Raw genomic sequence first — 20,281 nt, 5'->3', positions numbered from 1 at the left:
AGGTACGGTGGCAACGGAGGCACGGTGGCAACGGAGGCACGGAGGCACGCACGCTCGTCGCTGCTGCTGCGAAGGAGGGAGTCACAGTGGAACCAATTTGTGCAGTGTTGCTTGCCACACGACCGAGGTATAGCCACTTGCCGTTTCTACGAACGTTGTTACCGTTGTCGCGTTCCCGTCGTCGTCAGTCGGTGTTCCATGATTCTCATTTCTCTGTGAACGAAAAACCGCCCGCTCGTACGAAACCGTAGAACCGTTGCTCCTCCGGAACGGCCTTTTCTTCCCTTCGTCTTCGTCACGGCCGGTGACGTCTCTCTCTCTCTCTCCCGCTGTGCAAAACCAAACACCCCGCAAGAATCGATCAACCAGAGAGAGAGAAAAAAAAAAAGAAAGGGTACTGCTCTCGTGGGTGTCCCCCGAGATCCCGGTACCCCCGGAGCTTCTTCGCCGAGAATCATTCTCTAGTCCGCGCGTCGCATGTCCTTACGCACACGCGATCGACAACGAAGTTTAATGCTGGAATCGCCACGCGATTCGGGAACGAACTCGCGGTCGACAGTACGCGCGAAGCCGAAGCCGAGATCGAGGCCTAAGCCGAAGTCGAAGTCGAGGTCGAAGAAAAAATCGAGCTCCAACCTGGAACCGGAAGCCGGACTGGGACTGCTGCTGCAGCGTTCTCGCCGCTGCACGAGCCGTGAACGGGATTGGCAGTGCGTGTAACACGATCCACGAATTTCCGTCCCGTTCGGCCACTTTGGACACCTCTTCGATCCTCTGCGAACAGAGAGGGATAGTGGCTGTTTCGAGTACCCGGTGGTGGTGGTTGGTGGTGGTGGTGAACAAGTCCGGAACGAGCGGCGGATTCGAAGGCAATAATCATCGTCGTCGCGCCTCCTCTGACCCACGACGAGCGAAATTTAATAAGAACGACGAGAAAAGAGAAACAGCATACACACGTACGCATATACACACGCCTGGAACGACAGATAACGAAGTAATATATATATATATACATATATATCTATATGTACGTGTATATGGACACATGTATATGCATACATATATATGTATATCTTTCCGTACGACGAATTGAATAGCAATCGCATCACATATCGAAATACTCATATCGACCACACCGTTCGTTTCTACGTAATGTACAGAACGACACGTTGCTTTTAAAACGAGTGGAGTTCCGTGCTCCGGTTTCCGCGCAGTGTAGTGATCGAGCCGACTTGCGAAACAGGTCACTAAAACACGTTCCGCCGCCTACCTTTACCAGAATAGTCGCGAGCGGACTTGTACCCCGTTTGTTCTTTACTGTGGTGCCTAAATAACTTAAGTAAAGAGAGAGAAACAAAAATAATTACTAAACGAAAAAATATTTAAAAGAGAGGAAAATTAGTGCCTATATATAACGTACGCGCAATAACGAATATATCAGAACTGTTGAACGACACATTTTTTTGAATCGGCGGCCGACCGATTTCGACGCACGGGATCGAGGCTGCTTCGGGTACATACCCACCCGCACATACACACACACGGACACGGACACGCATACATATATAAATATATATATATATACAGAAATCTATAAGATCTATACGGAATTTTAGCGATCCACGGCTCGCCCGAATGGTTCGAAGCTTGTTTGTTACTTCGCAGTCCGATCGCCATCCGATTCGCACTAGAATCCTTCTTCCGAACAGTTCTCGCTACCTCGGGAACAGCTGAAGCCTCTCGCGTCCTCGTCCCACCTCGTCTCAAACACACACACACAGACACACACATAGTTACACGCGCGCACACGCACACGCACACACCGTACAATGTCCCGTTTAATGTTGTGCAATCTTGGTAATACGTCCACGGCTGGAAATGATACGAATAACAACGCGAATACAAACAGTAGTATGGAAGACGACGACTATTATTCGCTGCCTACGATTTATCGGTAAGTAAGATTCCGTCGAGTCACACGTCTCTCTGTCTCTCTATCGGCTATCTATCTGTCTGTCTTACTTCTATCTGTTTTTCTTTTGTCTGTCTTCTTTCACTTTCTCTATGGTTTTCTTTTCGTTTCCACGCTACTGCCTCGCCTATCAGCTCGGTGAAACAATCTTTTCTTGGAACACTCGAACAACGCCGAACCTATTTCGAACCGACGCCAGGGGTTGTTTCCGTGCTTGACTCGCGATGATACTTGTCTCGCTTCTGGAGAGCGGATTGTGTTTGAGGAGGAGATGACGGTAGAAGTGTGTCCCGGAGAAGAGGGAATCAGAAGGCGATGCCTGACAACGACGATCGCGGCGATCTCATCGCCGTTTAATCGTCGCTATCTAGAACTCTTTAACACGTACAACCGTAACTTTGTTGCCCGTCGGTTGCCACCATGTGCGTGGACGCACGTGTTCGATCGTCTCTATCGTGATAGATCGTCTATCGTGCCGCATGTACGCCAGATCCACTGACCTACCTGTACGCGAATCGATGTCACTCTACTTTTAATTGTACGCCAGTTTTCCCCGTTTCTTGGTCGTTTACCATACACGCAAATAGATATCTTCGCCGAGCCAGTCCGCGTTCAACGTCGAACGTCCTTGGCGTTTCCATCAGTATCGTAATTTTCTCGTTCTCTCGCTACGATTTTAGCACTCCGCCGATGCTCGCACACAGTAGTAAGAAGCGTAGATTCCCCGTCGACGATCCGAAATCATTATCGTGCCGTGATAAAGTCGATCGACCAGTAGATCCGTCACTACATCGTAAATCCCCGGCCACTTTAAATAGATACGTACTGATCTCGCTCTCTATCTCACTATATATCTCCCTATTTCTCTCTCTCTCTCTCTCTCTCTCTCGCTCTCTATTTCCCTCCCCCTCTCGCTCTCCCTCTCTTTCTTTTAATAACTGTATTCGAACGTGCCAAAATATCGATGACACGATCGGTGCGTAAAACACTCTAGGGGCAGAAACAAATCGAACTTCCGGAAACGAAATTGTTTTCTAGGCAGCCGCGTTTTCGGGCGAATCGAATTCGAATCGGAAACTCGGCCCGCGCCGGCTAATTTCATTATTGATTAATTCTACTCGCTCGAATGTTTGTAAACATCGACCGGGAGGACCGGTTCGATTCTGCGGTAATTGGCTGACTCCGCGAGTAGACGGTCAAACCGGGCCATGAATATTCACGAGTACTCGCGCGCGAATTTTCAAGTTCGACTCGCTCGAAAACGGATCCGTCCGCGCGAACAGAATTTATTTCCCCTCCGACACCTACTCGGCCTGGTCCCGGACACCGTCGCCCCCCCCCCCTCCCCGTTTCTTAGTCTTTCCCCGACACGATGCGCCCGAATCTACCACCGATTCAACGGAACCATTGTACTCGCGAATGGAACCTCCCGTATCCGATCCCCGACGGCCTAACTTCTGTTTGTACTTGTTTCTCCGACGCCGATCGCTTCGTCCGCGATGGCACACGGCCAAAATACTTTCGTGTCGGATGCTCCACATTCGCGATTCATTAAGGAATCAGTGAGAAAACTGGGTGCATAGGGGATCGTGCCGGGGTCACGGCGTGACCTTGCGGTTCGGCTGCGGGAGATTCTATTGTTCTCGGGTCGGTTTAGTTGCAAAACGGTTTGCACACGCAGCGAAGACACATGCACGCCGAGGCGGATCTTTCTCTCTTTCTATTTCTTATCTTTCTCTCTCTCTCTCTCTATCTCTCTCTCTCTCTTTCTTTATCTCTGTCTCTGTCTCTCTGTATCTCTATCTCTCTCTTTCTCGAAAATCTGTGCGCGATAAACGGGTAGACATTAAGGTTTCGCGCGGTTGTATCGAGCATCCGATCGATCGTAACCTATTAATACTTTGTACACTTTGTACGCGCAGCTGCCGTGCACCTATAGCGAGTCTGGATTGCATGGAAGAATTCAACGGTGGTAGCGGCGGCGGCGGCGGCGGTGGCGGCGGCGGTGTGGATTCTGGCGTGCACTGCAGCAATACCGCTGGAACGAAGGAACAGCTACTGACTAACTGCATTGCCGCACAAGCGCAACGCTTACAGCATCCTTCGCCAGGTATTCGCTACCGCAACTTGGGCAAAAGCGGTCTACGTGTTTCCAATGTTGGATTAGGTACGCTGAATGTTTTCCCCCACTTTCGTAGTGCCGAACAGAGTCATGGCTATATTTCCGACCGTTTTTTATTTCATCTCGATGTGTACACCCGAAAACGAACGCCTACGAAATTCGGCCCTGTCCGCCAACGAAATTGCGGCTCCCGCGTTAACAGGCCGGCACGATTCTTTCCGCGGGGTCGAATCGGAATCGAATCGAGAACCGGATCGATAAACCAGAGAGAGAGATATCTTAAGGTGCTTCTTGCTCCGGGAAATGGCTCGAACGGGGTTTCTGCTGTGCGTTCACTGCCGCGTCTTCAAGATCAATGCTACGAGCGGTTTTACCGCTCGCCGTTCTATTTTAAACGCGCATAAAAATGTGCTTTCGAGTCAAACGGACGTTGAAATGGGACGCGTGGACCTATGATTGCGCTGCGGATTTTTAGGCGAGATAGAACATTTCCGCGTCGGCTGTAAGAAACGAGAAACGTTTTCCATCGTCGAATGATTCTAATTAGTTGAATCGGTATACGTGCGTCTACCGTATTGGATAGACTCCAATTTATTCAGTTGTTCTTCTGTTTTAAATGGCATCTAACAATTCTTGGCATAACGCGTGAGATCCGGGATGCGCTAATAATAAGGATCGCAATGAAGAAAACCAAATCACGAAATAAGATTTATGGCTTCGATTGGTAATCAAATTGAAAGAGACGCCGAAAGATTAAACGACACATTTTAATTATTATAAAATACAATTTCTCTAAAATACGAGATACTTCTTTTCTTATCTAATCATCCTAATAAATCGACTGCACCGCGCCGATGTTCTTTGGTACTTTCATTCAGTCCACTTAAATTTTAAACGGAATCGTTAATAAAATTTTAATCGCATCGTTATACAAAATATAATTTTTCTGTATCAGTTGCAAAAAGGAAACGAAAAATGTTTCTCATCGTCTAATAATTCTAATAAGTTAAACGTAACGTTCTTTATATTCTCCGGATTCTTTGAATCTGTCCGCTGTTTCAAACGACGCCCATTCATTCCCGCCGCAAATGCATAAAATCCGCAATCCACTCATAATACACTTAAAAGAGACGCTAAATGATGGTGGCTTTTGACTGGTAGACTGCGCGATGAGCATAAATTAAAATGCTCGGATCGGGAAGCCGCAATTTGTTTGAGAACAAGCCAGCATTTATTTTCACTGCAACGTCTAAAACGCATTCGCTTCTTCTCTCTCTCTCTCTCTCTCTCTCTCTCCTTCTACGTAGACGAATCGTTTAGCTCTTTGCTCTTCTGCTTGCACGCGCGTCTATCTTTTTCCACCCCCGTTATGGTCCGCTTCTTGTCTGTCGGTGTTTCCACCCCGTGCAACAGCGTTCCGGCTTTCCTGGGAAGCGGGGTCAACGAGACGTTGAAAGGTAATACGGGATTTATGTAGCCGTCGTGGTGCGCTTCGAATCGCGGAGACACTGAACTTGGTGGATGCGGATAACAGGGTGAGCGGAACCAAGTAGATCGTTACACTCCGTTGTTAATTGATAGCTAGTTCTCGTTACCATGTAGTTGGTAAATAAAGGAAAAGAAAGAAAGAAAGAAGGAAAGTGGAAGAGAATTGACACGAAAAATGTGACAAGACAAGAAGAAAAGTGTAAGTAGATGGAAAAGAAGAAGAATCCACGTGAACACCTGAAGAATAGATAATTTGAACAAGGTGAGTTTCGCGAAGAAGCACAACGAGGTACGTAGATGTCGATTCTCTTGATCACATACGTCGTATTAATTGTTGAATATAATGGAAGAGTGAACGTATGTTCGCAGAAGATCAATCTAATTATCCGGTGTTGTGTTACTAAATAAATCGGTGACCGGGGAATTCCATAATGACTGAAGTATTCATTGATACGCATAGGTACGTGGACGACTTTCGGTATTGGAGGATGTAGTAGCGAGGAAGCCGCAGAGGCAGTGGTTGCGCTCGCTTATGACAGTGGCATAAACGTGTTCGACTTGAGCGAAGCGCATAGCGGGCACAGAGCGGAAATCCAGTTCGGTCGGATTTTGTTGCGACGCGCTTGGAATCGCTCGAGTTACGTCGTCACTACGAAAATCTACTGGAACACTAAGTAAGTAACGAGTTGCTGCGCTTTAGCGCAATTAACAGGATCTCACTTGGACTGCGAATCTTTGTGCGCAGGCTGCATTTTTAAAACAGAGCAATTTTCGCTTCTCGTATAAAAAGGTATTCGTTAAATTAAAGACGATCGATACATGGCGTTGTTAAAGAAATAAAAATATAATTGGTTCAAGGGAGTTCCAAGAAACGTAAGAAAGTTTAGAAATATGAGTCGATAAACTCCTTTACCTTTTTACCATACTCATTATACAAAGCTATATACGTTAATCGCGTTTAAGTAATTGGAAGCTTTTTCGACAGATTGAAGACTCGGTTAGTACATTTTTCCGGCTCGACTATTCGCCATTTGCTTTTTAGTTCTGCAAAATGAGCCACGTTGTACAAAGATCCGTGGCATAGTGATTGGAACGCTATGTTCCGATGGGGGGGCAAAAGTAAATGTAAATTGATCACAGGGCAGAGGGTCGTGGATTATCGCGCAAACACATCATTGAATCGGTGCAGGCATCTCTGGTCAGATTGCAGCTCTCCTATATCGATATAGTAATGATTCACAAGGTTGATCCGATGTGTCCGATGGAAGGTTTGTTGGCCAAACGTATCTGTATAGCCCTGTTCCTCGAAAGAAAAGACTCGACACACACAATCGATCATAATATCTGTCCACCCTACCGCAGTCACTCCAGATCCCCGACGTCTGGGTGCACGAGACGAACAGCAACGTCGACTGTCGGTCGCATCCGAACTCTTTTCTTTCGAGAAACAGATCCGAATCGATGATAATCCTCCGACTACTTGTCGTTTATTTATGTTGAAACTTTTTTTTGCAGAGATAGTGCGAGCGATGAATTACGTGATAACCAAGGGATGGGTGATGTATTGGGGAACGTCTCGCTGGACTCCGGTGGAGATCATGGAGGCATATACGAATTGTCGTCAATTCAACTGTGTTACACCGATTGTGGAGCAAGCCGAATATCATTTATTTTATAGGGAAAAACCAGAACTTTATATGCCGGAGTTGTATAACAAAATAGGTGAATGGGTGGACGAAACGTTGGCGAAACGACGCGACGACGATCAGAAACATCAGGCTAATCGTGTGGTTTTTCTCGTCAGGTGTCGGTCTGATGGCATGGTCCACGGTCACGATCGGTATGGTTTCTACGAAACCAGAGGATTACGGAGTGTCGTTTTTATCGCGGTCGTCTTACAAGGTAAGATCGCCGTTGTGCGCGTTGCCTATTAACTATTTCTGTGAAACGATCGATTAATCTTGAGAGACAACACACGACAGTAGAGTTTCTTATCATGAATGATTGCAGAATAAGTATTCCTCGTTCAGCTGGACAGAGGACGAAACGCAATCCTTGTACAAAGACGTACGTACTCCAATAATATGGGACAAGGGGACGCGATACGTAAACACAGAAACGCTCTTACCGGCTCTCGGGTATATGATTCATCGGATGATTTGTTTCAGCAAGAATACGGTTGGAAAGATAAGACCGGCGAGGAGGAAACACGAAAGTATTCGGACAAACTGCGGGACGTCTGCGCTCTTGCCGAACGTCTCGGTTGTTCGTTCGGACAGCTGGCCATCGCGTGGTCTTTAAAGAATGAAAGTGTTCAGTGCCTTTTGCTCGGAGCATCAAACATAGATCAATTGTATGAGAGTCTTCAGAGTTTACAGGTAATGCCAGCAGTCGATCGCGACGCGCGTACAATTGGTGCGACCGTTCCCTTTCGATTGATTCGAAACGAAGCAGAGATCTGCATGATGTGGACCTAGGAACAGATTCTATTTTACTATTGTACTGTTGTACTATCATTTTGTAGGTTCTTAGAAATCACTCGTAAGCATGAATATCACGATAAATACTTTTAAGAAATTATTCCAACCAAACAATTCGCTGCTTTGTTTCGAATAGTCGAAATTAGCAATGTGAAGCCTCAGAATGACGAATAGACTGTAGATTTTTATGCAAAATAAAAATTGTCTATAGAAGCTATATAGACAGCGACTGTTTTCTTGTTTCGCGTCTGATCGATTTTTTTTGCCGTAAAAAATGCATTAAAATCCGCAGTCTAACAAAGCTTTTGAGGACTGTTGACGATAAAACGAACATATGACGGTTTCAGCTGATTCCAAAACTGAATGCGAACATAATGAACGAGATCGAGAGAATACTCGACAACAAACCGTCCCGACCACCGATGATCTCGACCCTGGCGCTTAGATGACAATCATTTTGCCCTCACGGTAGCGGTGGGGGCTCTTTAGAGGACGGTGGTAGCCCGAAGAGCGAGGGCGCGAACAGCCAGGATCAAGAACAGACCAAGGAGATAACCGGCAAACTACCCTTCTGCGAGATCCAATGAACGAGCAGAGTGTGAAGAACAATGGTTTGCGTACCAATACGTGCAGACACGCAATTTCAATCTTGGTCGAACGAATATTTTGACTTTCGAGGCTGGCCGATTCTGAGACGAAACCAGGAACAAAAAAAAAGAGAGAGAGAGAGAACCGAGTTCGAACAACAAAAGGCTAAGCTAGGACGAACGAAGAGAAACAAATTTTTCCATTAAATGAAAAAAAAACACCCGCTGCATGTTGTTCAGGTGTTTCAGCCGCGCGGGCGCGCGAGCGTTTTCGCATAAAATGAATCGACGACAATACTTAATGGTTACGGTTATGATTACAGTTACGGTTACGAATTGCAATTAAACGACTGCGACGGGCACACCGCGACAACCAATTTACTGCGACTACAGCTCGGACTGCGACTGCGACCATACAGACTAAAACCTGTACAAGTAAGGACTAACAGTTATGATTACGATTACGATTACGATTACGCGGTTGCGATCGCGGGATCGCTCAGTCGGTAATTCGAGTCCCCGAGGTCGCCAGACGGTGGGAAGACGAACAGAGAAACAATTCCAGATCCGACATCCGCGTTGCAACGCAGCCGTGCGACGAATTTCTTTCCGCGAGATATTAAACGCAGGAACGCGGAGATTGTTCGCTTGTGAAAGGAAAGCAAACCCTAGACGAGGAACCAAGATTTTTTACGAGGCTGCGAGTTGAATATTTATTCGTAATTCAATACGCAAAGTGTTCATTAAAGCTAACTAAATAGTATGACGTAGAGTAGGGAACGGTCACGCCGCAGGTACTGTTTTCCGCTCAAAAATGATAAAAAAAAAAGAAGAGAAGAAAAGAGAAACACGACACATTACACACATACACACGCATACACACGCAGAAAGAGTAAAGGAGAGGAAGAGAGAGAGAGAGAGTTCGTTTTGCCACTCCGCGCAGTTTTACAATTCTTCCGCTCAAGAAAAGACGAATTTATTCCGTGCATGCAGATCGTACGCCAGCAATAATAATGTTCGAAGCGGTCGGTGACCTTTTGTAAATCTTGAGCGAACAAAGCAGCACGGTGGACGTTTCCCGTCGAGACACGACTACATATTTCGCTTTCGGAGCTGACACGGTCGCGAAGAAGGAGAAAAACAAACACTTCACTTTAGAGTTTTATCGTAATTTAATTCGAACGTTTACCGCCGCTCTGCCATTTCGAATCGATGAAAATATTCTATCAGTCCTTTTCCTCTGTACATAACAAGTATATTGTAGCTCTCTTGCCATACCGTTCGTTATCGGAGACAGAAAAAAAATAAAGAAATAAAGAAGGAGAGTTGGCCGGCTAACTAGCCTGGCTGCCTGGCTAGATAGCGGCCGGCTATCTGTCTGCCTAGCGGGCAGCTACGTAGATAGGTGAAAACTATTTTAGACGGGTAGATAGGTAAGTATGTAGACGTGCGTAGTTGAAACATTAAATTAATTATGTACATAAATAGACGAGGGGTGGTGGGGCGAGGGTGCGTGCGTGTGTGAACGAGACGGTGTCCGAACGGGAGAGAGAGAATGATATCGCGCGCATGATGAAGCACGAACGGCGGTAAGTCAATGGGGGATCGCGCAAAAAAAAAAATACGCGTAGAGAGAGAGAGAGAGTATGCGAATGAGAATTTCGTAATTTACAATGTGATCGAACGACGCTGGGATACGTAAGAACGATTTTTATTCGAACGCTTATTTCGTATTCATTCGATGGATTGAATTCTCAACTGTATTGTCGCGTATTGCCAAAGCAGTGTCTTCTGACAGTCGATTCTTCGAACGATAACCGTCCTTACGGCGCGACGTCTCGCGAGAATTACACACAAATTAGATCGTTTTCTTCGACCGCTGTACTCGCGTACCCGGCTTCAGAACTTTTTCCCGAACGGCAAGCGTTCGTGGTGCCGGTTTGCCACTCCGCGTAGAAAATAAGATCTGTACCGGAAGACGGATCGCGGGAAAAATAATTGAGCGAAACGCGACGAAGATTTGCGCTCGGGACACGTGTTCGATTTCGAGCGGACCGTGGAGTGCGCGATCCAATTCCACGATCGAGTTCCAGTCGCGGATGATCGATCGACGGAAAGCTAGTGGGGGGGAGCCGATATCGTCGCGATTAATTCGGTATTCGGCGAATTTTCTAAATCCCCAGCGAGTTTCAGCAGTGATGAAATCGTATTCGAAATAGATCTAACTGGAATCTAATCAAGCATTGACAGCGACCGATATCGAACATCGAAGTGGCTACACATGTCGATAACGATAATTGTTATATTTAATCGCCGTTCCGATACACCGTGGTCAACAATATTTTTCGACGAACGAACGTCTGTTTTTCATTCAACCGAACCGTGGTAACCAACGAAACGGTCGAAGGGAAATCATTCTCTCGGGCCGAAAGAACGACAACCAATTAAACCATTGAAACGTCGTGCGTTTCGGTCATTTCTTGTTGCGAATCCTGCTGCGAGTATTTCGTTTCGGGACAATGTCAAATGCGGGGCGTGAGAACAATTAATTCAGATAAACGCGCCGCCCGGGGGGCGGGAAGCATTCGATCAAGATAACCAAAGATAGCAATTCACGTTTATTGAAAACACGGGTAGGCAAGCCGATAATATTTCAGGAAATTATCTAATTATCAGATACGCTGATCCATTTGGAAGGTAATGTAACGCGATTGACTTGTTAATTCAATGAATATACATGAGAGACTGCGATACCGGGTGTCCAACGGTTCCCTTATCGCCGCGAAATAATTGAACGCTGTCTTCGCAGACAAATGGGTGCATTTGTTTCTGTATGAATTTTTAATCCGCGTGTGACAGCACGAATTTATCACTGCTAAAAATACCACCCGACACGCGAATCGTCGAACAATGTAAATCAATTTGATCGAATACTTTCTATCGGGACGGCATAATTGAGTGAGAGCGAGGAGTCGCAATGTTAACCACATTTTCTAATCAGCCGACGCGATTTGTCGACACCTCAACAACATTTTTTACCGCGCATTCGAGTGCACCGTGGTTGATTGGCGGGAGGAAGATTGCACAGTGGCTTTATCGATTGTCTTTGAAACAATAAAGTAAAAAAGTTTGCACCAAGCATGGGCACAAGTGCCCCGTGGGGCATTATTCTAGCCCCGGTGGAAGCGATAGCAACGAAGCCACGCCTACTCGAGGCGATTTCTTCTCTAGCAGCGTATCTTTGCTGTAGAATTGAATTTGTGATTTGCCCCGAGAGCAAGGGGCGATCGGCGCTCGTTGCCCATGCTTATCTCTGCGCGCGGGAGCATAACGATGTCCCAGCGGAGAACCGCGCGAGCGATCCGTCGTGCGAGTATCGACTGCGGAGCCTATTTCTAACGTGTTAATCCGATCGTACATCTCACAGATCCGAGCTCCGCTATCGAGTCACCGACACGAGTCACGTTTTCTCTCGAGGGAGACTCGGATCTTTCGTATTTTTAAGGCGAGCTGTCTCCGCACACGATCGAGAACGCTGTAGGACGACTCGTCCCGGCGGCGACAAAGTGGAGTATATTTTACGAGAAAAAAAGCGAAAGAGATGGGACACTGTACAGACGTTTAATATCAAAAACCGCATAAATTCCACGGTCCGTCGACCAGTTTTGTAACGTACGATTAAAACGGGCCACGCCGCGCACTGTAGATCGCCGACGAAACTAACGCATTTTTTTCACTTTGCTCTCTCTCTCTCTCTCTCTTTTTCTCTCTTTCTTTCTCACTCTCTTTCTTGCTCTTTCTTTCATTCATTTTTTCGTTTTTTTTTTGCTTTCGTTTCTCCTCTCTTTGAATTTCAAACGATTTAGACGCGACAAACGAGCTACTAACTCGTTGTCGAGAACGACGGTTTTCGCGATCAGTGCGCGACTGGCCCGCACGTATTTCCTGTGAAACGATGCGAAACTGATTTTTTCCATGGAGCGACGTAGACTCTTCGACGACTAACCGTTTACGTTTATATTTTTACGTTTCTCGCGCGAGACATCCTGCCTGCTTGCACACGCAATACCGTACGCACTGACCATCAGTTGTCTATGGGGGAACGGGAATAGCTGCGCCTGCTTCCCCCGGTGAAAACTGGGAGGCACGAGAATTTCCATGCGTTTTCACTCATTATCGTTACACAATCCGCTCGCCGGCGGGTTATCTTATCTCTCGTTAACAACATGTACGTGTTAGGCCGGCTATCGCGTTTTGTTTACGCGGCTAATTATTATCGAGCGACCATCGCCGGCAAACACACGTTCAGAATAGGAAACTAATCGCAATAAAAGCCGATAGAACTGCTTGTGGTCGACCGGAGTCGAGATTCGAGCGAGTACTTGACGGAATCGGTCGCAATCTTGGCTGCGATCGTCAACATGAACGCCTGAAAGTACACTGAAACAGGAACTAGGAGTCGCGAAGGAGCCGAGGAGCTGAAAAGAACCAACTTATATATCCGAATGCCTATTATTGTGAACTTTTCGAATAAACGGTGATCATCGCGTATACGCATCTACCCTGCAACGCACACGTAGAGTCTCGCATGTCGATGGGACCAGGCCGCGATTCGCAAATTCCAGTGACTTCTCCGACTGTTCCGTCGCAAATAAAAATAAAAACATCCTCTTAAATTCACGCTAGGCCTGGCGAAACGCTACCGACATTGACGTGGCATTCCTCCGCTTCCGCCGTACATTTTGTAGGCTCTTTGTATAGAGAGAATCCGCTGCGAGAGACGGCACGAGGCCGGGGTTAAACATCCGTTCGAGCATGGTGGTCGAGCATCGATCGGCATCGTCGTGTTCATTAAAAGACCGGATCACTCGATGGCGAGCACTCGTCGGGAGCGTTTCCTCCGATTGAGTTCATTCTTAGAATGCAAAAATAAATTATTCTTTATGAAGAATGGACAACTGAACGCAAATTACCTCCGGCGCTTGGTCTGGATAACGGCGATCGGTCAAGATTCCGGACAATCCGTATTCAAACCGAGTTAAATAGTCCGCAATTTCCGCCATACAGGTCCTCCATTTTCCCTTAACTAATACATCCATTACCGCTTGTCGTCTGAGCATTGTCGTCGTTGACTGACGGCCATCTTACTTTTAATAGCGCGGTAGCAGACGCAAATCGCGCCCGAACTAATCGAAACTAATTGAAAACTAAGAGCTAACGCGAACGCTGTAGCGAACACTGCCGTCGTGGATCGTGCCAGACACACATTGACTTCGATGAAATTCGTGGTTCTTTGGTCGGGACAGATTAATACTGCCGATGGCTACGGAGCATGGCCGGTTCGCGCGAGTATTGTACATGATCGGGAATCTTAATGGCATAGAATAAATAAATAAACGCGCTCGCTAGCCGCAACCAGGTACATTTGCAACGACGAACACGTGCAACTCGGCGAGGATGGAGAATACTATAAAGATAGTGTACAGTAACACACAAATTACCCCTACCTTTCTGTTCAGCTCGAAATTAAAGATAGCAATCACCGCGTAAAGTACGATTACGCAGCCTATTATTGAAAGTATACTGTACGACAGTGTTCCCGACTGAACCGTCACGTTTTTCCCCGTCAACAGGCACTTTATCAGCCACGGTAGACCCAGACAGAGTAGAATGTCCAGAATGTTTGCCCCCAGCGTGTTGCTCATCGCCATGTTTCCATCACCTGAAAACATGCGGTTTGATTAATTGATCTCAGGGAGATAAGCAATTGAAGAGAAAAAAAACCCAAATATGTACCTTGTCTCGCTAAGATCACAATGGATGACATTTCCGGCATGTTACCGCCGGCAGCCAAGAACGTGAGGCCCATGACGGAGCCCGGGATCCCTATGGTGTTACCGATGACCGTCATCATCCAGGAAACCAAGTAGGAGGATATCGCGATCCAAATCACACACATGATAAAGGTCAACGGATACCATTTCTTGAATCGCTTGCGCCTAGCGTCCGGTATCGTTACGAATAAAAGGAACTTCAATGGCCAGACCAGCAGGAACCAAAACTTCACCAGCGCGTTTCGCTCCCCCGGCCATAGAAATATATTTTCTGTGAGACAAGAGAGAGACAAATAAACTTTATTTCTATTGTTTTCACGGGTAACAGCAGCAAAACATGCGAGAGTAGATAGGTACCTAGCTCCTCGTCATCTTCCGATCTCTGATCAGTCGCCAAACTTTCAGGATCGCTAGCGGCTACCTTTTCATCATTTCGCGTTTTCTCTTGCAGCACTTCCTTGCCGTTTAAAGTCTCTGTGGAGTGCGGATTGTAGGAACCTCCTGGCGGTGTATTCTCAGCAACAGAGGAGACTAGTTAAAAAATTTCATAATGTTAGTACGATTCCCGTTTAGTCTCGCTTTTGCTTGCTGGGTAACGAGAGATTAGTCGACTGCTTACGGTTTACCGTGGAGTTCGATGTTCCGTCGGAACAAGAACGCGCCAGATATTTCCCAGTGAACAGCAGAACCAGGTAAACGAGTAGCAACACCAACAGAATCGCTGCCTCGTACCATACTATTATACCGTCCCAGATTACTATTACCAGTGCAGCAACCGATATTATGAACATTGTACAGTCGCGTGTCAGCACGCGCCATTCCAACGGCACCGCCTGGCAAGACAAATAAGAGAAAATCAGATCTATAGATCACGTTGTATGCATGTTTTCTTATCTACACCCTCGTTCGTAAGTACAGTAAATTTTTCCCAATTGTCTTCCAACAATTTGCGTAAACAAAAATGAGCAATTTGGAAAGAAAAGATATGATTATTGGAGCTCCTTGCGCCTCGTGTTTAAAATTGTTAACATTCTTCCCAAATTGTTAATTTGTGTTTACAGGCTGAAGGTCAACTGAGGCGAATTTACTGTATTCAGATACTTGTTTTATAAAGAAATCCAGAAAGCAATACATGCTTAGATGCATAAAATAATCGTTTGATTATTTCGCCCGTGTATATTGTTAGCAGGCTGTGGCTCTTTGTACTTATGGCATATAAAAGTTTGTAGAAAATATTCAAATACAAAGCTGAAACTTGTTTACGAAACTACAGAAACATCCGTAGTCTTATTATTAGCTTTGCAAATTAGTTGTGTAAGAGTTGTTTTTAAAAAAGGTAATATAAATTTTTTATCTCAAGTATTTTTTTAAATCCCTATCTCCTTCGACCACTTGAATGAATGGTTTACGTCAGATACAAAAATTAATTAAATGAATGATTACGCGATAAATATACAGATATGCAGATTCAAATTAATTGCACACAATCTGAGAAGTTCAGTTTTCTTGTACATACTTGCAGCAATTAGATGCAGCAATTAAGAATCGTTCATTTTGCATGACCCTCCGTAATTATCCTTATAGCAGGTGTCAAGTAATAATTGAAGCAGTCCTGAAGGCGATGCGGAACCACCGATACTTTTCCATGCGATTTAAATACCGATAAAGCAGCGTATTATCAATTTTATCCGGATGTCACGTACTAGAACATAACGCGAATGATGAAAAATAAAGATAATGGTAGCGAGGTATTTCTTTAATCGTATTCAGGACAAAAATAATACAATTTTTATCTGCTTCGCGATTAGCTGCGCAAAACTATTACTATCGGTATCATGCCGATTCTACAATTTTGGATCTGCAATTAGGTAGATTCTTAACTATACTGCATTCCAATCCCTGATAGATGATTGATAAAGCGTTGACTTACGTGGATGGTCGTTAATGCTCCGACAGCCGGAGTGACAAACGTATCGAACACAGCGCTACCGACAACGGTACCAACGCCTAGGTCCGATTCGGTCAGGAAGGTACCGATCACGTTCACGAACATCTCCGGCAAAGAGCTGGCCATAGCGAGGAATGTTGCGCCTGCGACGTCCGTGCTGATGTTCATCTCCACGCATATTCGATCCAAGGACGGCAATAAATAGTTGTGACAGACGAACGCTGTTATCAGGAAGCTGTAGAACGCGAGGAAAATGTGTAGCAGCAAGGCTCCCTGACGACGTTGCTCGTCCGAGAACAGATCCTCAGGAAAGTCGTCCCCGTCGTCGCCGACGATCACACTGCAGTGTTTGGCGGTCGTGCTCTCGATTGGTGGATCATTGCTCACTCCGTCTTCAGGTTTTATTTCGTATAAACTGCTCGAAGAATTGCTCGCGAGAGATTCTACAATCAAACATCCCTCTTTCCTTTTTTCCTTCCAGTATTGCAAATGTACGACATCGCGCGCTCTTTTGAAGAAAAATTATGTCCATTTTATTATTTGAATAATCGGGGGGATTTAAGTAATCTTATACTACCGATCTAGAAGCTGATTAGATATGCAGTTTCTTTAGTAGAAACGTTTAGCAAAGTGGGTCAGCTTGAACTACCGATCAGACCTTGTGCTCGTTTCGTTATTTTTTCAATTGTTTAATAAAAGCGATCGGTACCGATTTTCTTCAAGTTTTGCATAAAATAAATTCTACGGGTAAAATCGCGGAACGTCTGGAGCTATAGGGTACGTTTAACACTAGGTTCAGATCACGAAGACAGACATTTATGGGGAATTTATTCGATAAGGTTTCTACGGACATAGATTATGAGAAAAATCGCTTGTATTCTGAATAAATATATTCTTGTTATCTTCATAGAGTAATACAAAATAGTTGTATTTAGTACTTCGTAAACCTAGTGTTAAGATGTTATTCGAATTTGAAAAACGGAAGCAAGAAAAATTTCTTAAACTAAAACCATCAAACGGAGAAAAGTTGCGAAGGCATAATTGTGCTTCTGCAGGAATTTATTCATCCACGTGTACGCACGCCATGATAAAAAATAAATTGAAGTGTCCATAAATGTATTTTTGTATTCTATAAATCCAATCAGATTCAGGTAAAGTGGACCTATCTTCGCAAACTGTTGAATCTTTTTTGAGATATGGCAGTCGTAGGTGTCGAGGATCAGGATAAAAAGTAAAATGTGGATTAACAAGAGCGGGTGAGGTACGTTCCCGTGTATATTACATGCTCGTTTAAATTAACATCACTCACCGCCATTCCATAGATCTGCACAAACATTCGGGAACCACACTGCAAGCACAACAATCGACACGAAACATACGCAAAGCCGGCTGTCGTTCATCGCGCAATTATTGCTAGGATTCTGACCTATGGAATGTCGATCTTCGATGCAGCTTCTTTAACGGAAAAACGTTAAACTACTTGTTGAGGAACAGTTTGCGCATTTATGGTACATTCAGCTGATTACAATCCCTTCCCAACGGCTATCCACGCGTCACTATTATCTACCTGACCATCGTCGACGTTGTTGTCTACATTGATAACAATAACGAAATCCTGTTTTAGAAATATCTCACGTGACGACGCTGCTTCTCGCACTTCAGACAGAGCGAACGACTCGTCACAGTGCTATCGTTAATTTGTACGGTTGTTTTGTGCGGAGTTCTGCAATATTTTTTACGACTCTTAAACGGCGCTTAGTGTCATGTTCGCGTAAAAAATTATATTACACCTTGCGCAGAATAATATACTCGTTATCTACTCATTTCCTATTAACGGTCGCTTTTCAATTTTTACATCATATTGAATATCATGTAAATCTCGTTTGTGCTATTCTTTGGCGGATTGATGAAATTCGCGCGCAAAACGCTTTTCGATTTTCGTTTGTAGAATACGCCGTTTTACGCGCGCTAATTAAAAGTGGAAGATTGCGAGACTGACAGGAAGTGTACACCTTCGAGAGAAATTGTTACACATGGCATGCTGGACTAAAATCATATAAAAGTGACTTTAAATTTAAAGTTCGTTCACAATTCATAATTATATTCATAAGTTTCTCATAATTCAAAATTCATTTATTGTACTGTTCATTGTAAATATATGAGATCTTCGACAATCGTCAAGTCGGCGAAAAAGTAGAAAACAGACGCTTGAAACATGTTGCACAACATGTAATTTTCAAACGATTTACGAATTGTTACATAACACGTTAACGCGATTGACACCTCAATCACTGTCCTCACTTTACAGTATTCTTCTTGGAAGATTTGTCTTTACCGTACATGGCATCTAAAAATAGTCCCGCGAATACCATGAACGTGCCTATCCATTGTTTATTGGTCAAGCTGTTGCCGAAAATTAATATAGAGCCCAGTACTGTGAAAAATTTCCTAGTTGTAGTTATGATGGAACACGGCAACGGACCGTATTCCGCGACGGTAATAAATATGAAATACTGTCCACATGCTCCAGCTAACGAAAACGTAGCTAGGTGCCAGATGACGAATGGAAATCTCTGCAAGAACTGAATAAACTCGAACAGTTCTCCAGAGACCATTATAACAGTCCCACTGAATATCATAGCCCATTTGTTTAGATTCAGCATCATGTGTCCAGATTTGGTTTTGTGCTCTGCTCTCATACGCTCCTGCACTGCACTAGTTAAACCATCCATTGTTAGAGAGAGTAATAATAATAGTTCTCCAAATCCTGATTGTCCTTCGATAGGTTTCTTCATTGGGCTCCCATCTTTGTATATAAACAAAGCCACACCGATAACAACTAAGAAGACAAATACGTACTTCCTGGCTGGATAAACCTACAATTTATTTCATTAAATTATTATTATTATTATTACTATTCAAGAGTTTCTTATAAAAGTAAGTTAAGTGAGCTATAAAAGCTTAGAATGTAATGAAGTAACCATTTAGATTCAAAATATGACGATGACAATACCTTGTTCCCCAGCAGTACTCCAAGTATTATCACAGGAATCGGTTTACCAGCTTTTGCAATCACTTGTGTAGGATAGCTGACAAACCTTAATGCCATATTGGTGCACACCATTGCTAATAAATACGTAAGGGCAGATAAGACATAGTATGTTGTTGAAGTAGTATCGTCCCCTTGTTTCAGGACAGTTAATAAACTGGTCTTAGCAAACAAGTAATTTATAAAGCATTGCTGGAATACTAAGCTAAACATATAAGTAAACTTCTCGGGATTCTTTTCATCTCCATATTGTCCCCGAGTAATTTTCTCTTGTATCATGCCAAAGTAAAAGTAACATACAAAAATGCCGAGCGCACAGAACAGCAATTTGGAACGTCTCGAAGAAACCATTGTAAATTCTATGTACACAGGCACTGTATCGAACTGGCAACAGGTTTCTACTTGTCGAGCATCACGAACAAAACAACAGCAATCAAATCATTGTTGCTACTAGAACGTACAAAAATGAAATTTTGAATGATACGTGGCAAAGCAATGGTTATTTATGCTTATGCTCCACGCGAATCACATGCGTCCACGTCCAGCTACGTCACAGCGCAGACTTAGGATGGGTTAGGATTAGGATTCGTCTGTGCCACAGAGTCTGTGGTAATTGATGGCAGCGATCACAAATCTGTCTCCGTCCGTAGCTCTAAACTACCTACATTATCTTAACCGGCACAATCATTTTACATAACTAGATGTGCAAACAATTAGGAACTAACAAGGAATATTTCAATATTTGTCTGATAAATATTTAATATGTTAACAAGACAAACATAAATTCGTAATACTTTGTAT

The 20,281-nt window shown here is 44.5% G+C and overlaps 3 protein-coding genes across 8 annotated transcripts; 1 reads left to right on the top strand and 2 right to left on the bottom strand.

The window, feature by feature from the left end:
• Positions 1–15,842, top strand: Hk (potassium voltage-gated channel subfamily A regulatory beta subunit hyperkinetic). Of its 6 annotated transcripts, none has more exons than XR_013495036.1 (9): positions 1–1,954; positions 3,895–4,139; positions 6,043–6,256; positions 6,723–6,850; positions 7,098–7,304; positions 7,387–7,484; positions 7,593–7,649; positions 7,755–7,960; positions 8,410–15,842. XR_013495036.1 is itself a non-coding variant. In XM_078193368.1 (9 exons), the coding sequence occupies exons 2-9, from the start codon at positions 3,926–3,928 to the stop codon at positions 8,509–8,511; spliced, it is 1,230 nt and encodes a 409-aa protein (XP_078049494.1). In that variant the 5' UTR covers positions 1–956; positions 3,895–3,925; the 3' UTR covers positions 8,512–15,842. The 6 variants fall into 6 exon arrangements, 5 of the variants coding, with proteins under 5 accessions (XP_078049494.1, XP_078049493.1, XP_078049491.1 ...); XM_078193368.1 differs by having other exon boundaries at positions 1–956; positions 7,751–7,960; XM_078193367.1 differs by having other exon boundaries at positions 1–994; positions 7,751–7,960.
• On the bottom strand, positions 14,055–17,838 carry LOC144476437 (sodium/potassium/calcium exchanger 4). The gene is made up of 6 exons (XM_078193373.1): positions 17,741–17,838; positions 16,414–16,874; positions 15,103–15,316; positions 14,841–15,014; positions 14,446–14,754; positions 14,055–14,371 (listed from the first exon to the last, which is right to left on the bottom strand). The coding sequence occupies exons 1-6, from the start codon at positions 17,829–17,831 to the stop codon at positions 14,055–14,057; spliced, it is 1,566 nt and encodes a 521-aa protein (XP_078049499.1). The 5' UTR covers positions 17,832–17,838.
• Meigo (Solute carrier family 35 member B1 homolog meigo) lies at positions 17,831–20,275 on the bottom strand. Its single transcript, XM_078193371.1, has 2 exons — positions 19,445–20,275; positions 17,831–19,307 (listed from the first exon to the last, which is right to left on the bottom strand). The coding sequence occupies exons 1-2, from the start codon at positions 19,829–19,831 to the stop codon at positions 18,729–18,731; spliced, it is 966 nt and encodes a 321-aa protein (XP_078049497.1). The 5' UTR covers positions 19,832–20,275; the 3' UTR covers positions 17,831–18,728.
• Between the last annotated feature and the right edge of the window lie 6 nt (positions 20,276–20,281).

Source organism: Augochlora pura, chromosome 10, assembly GCF_028453695.1.
Source record: "Augochlora pura isolate Apur16 chromosome 10, APUR_v2.2.1, whole genome shotgun sequence".
Classification (NCBI taxonomy): domain Eukaryota; kingdom Metazoa; phylum Arthropoda; class Insecta; order Hymenoptera; family Halictidae; genus Augochlora; species Augochlora pura.
Note: the sequence above shows the minus strand (reverse complement) of the source record. Positions and strands in the feature narration are given on the sequence as shown.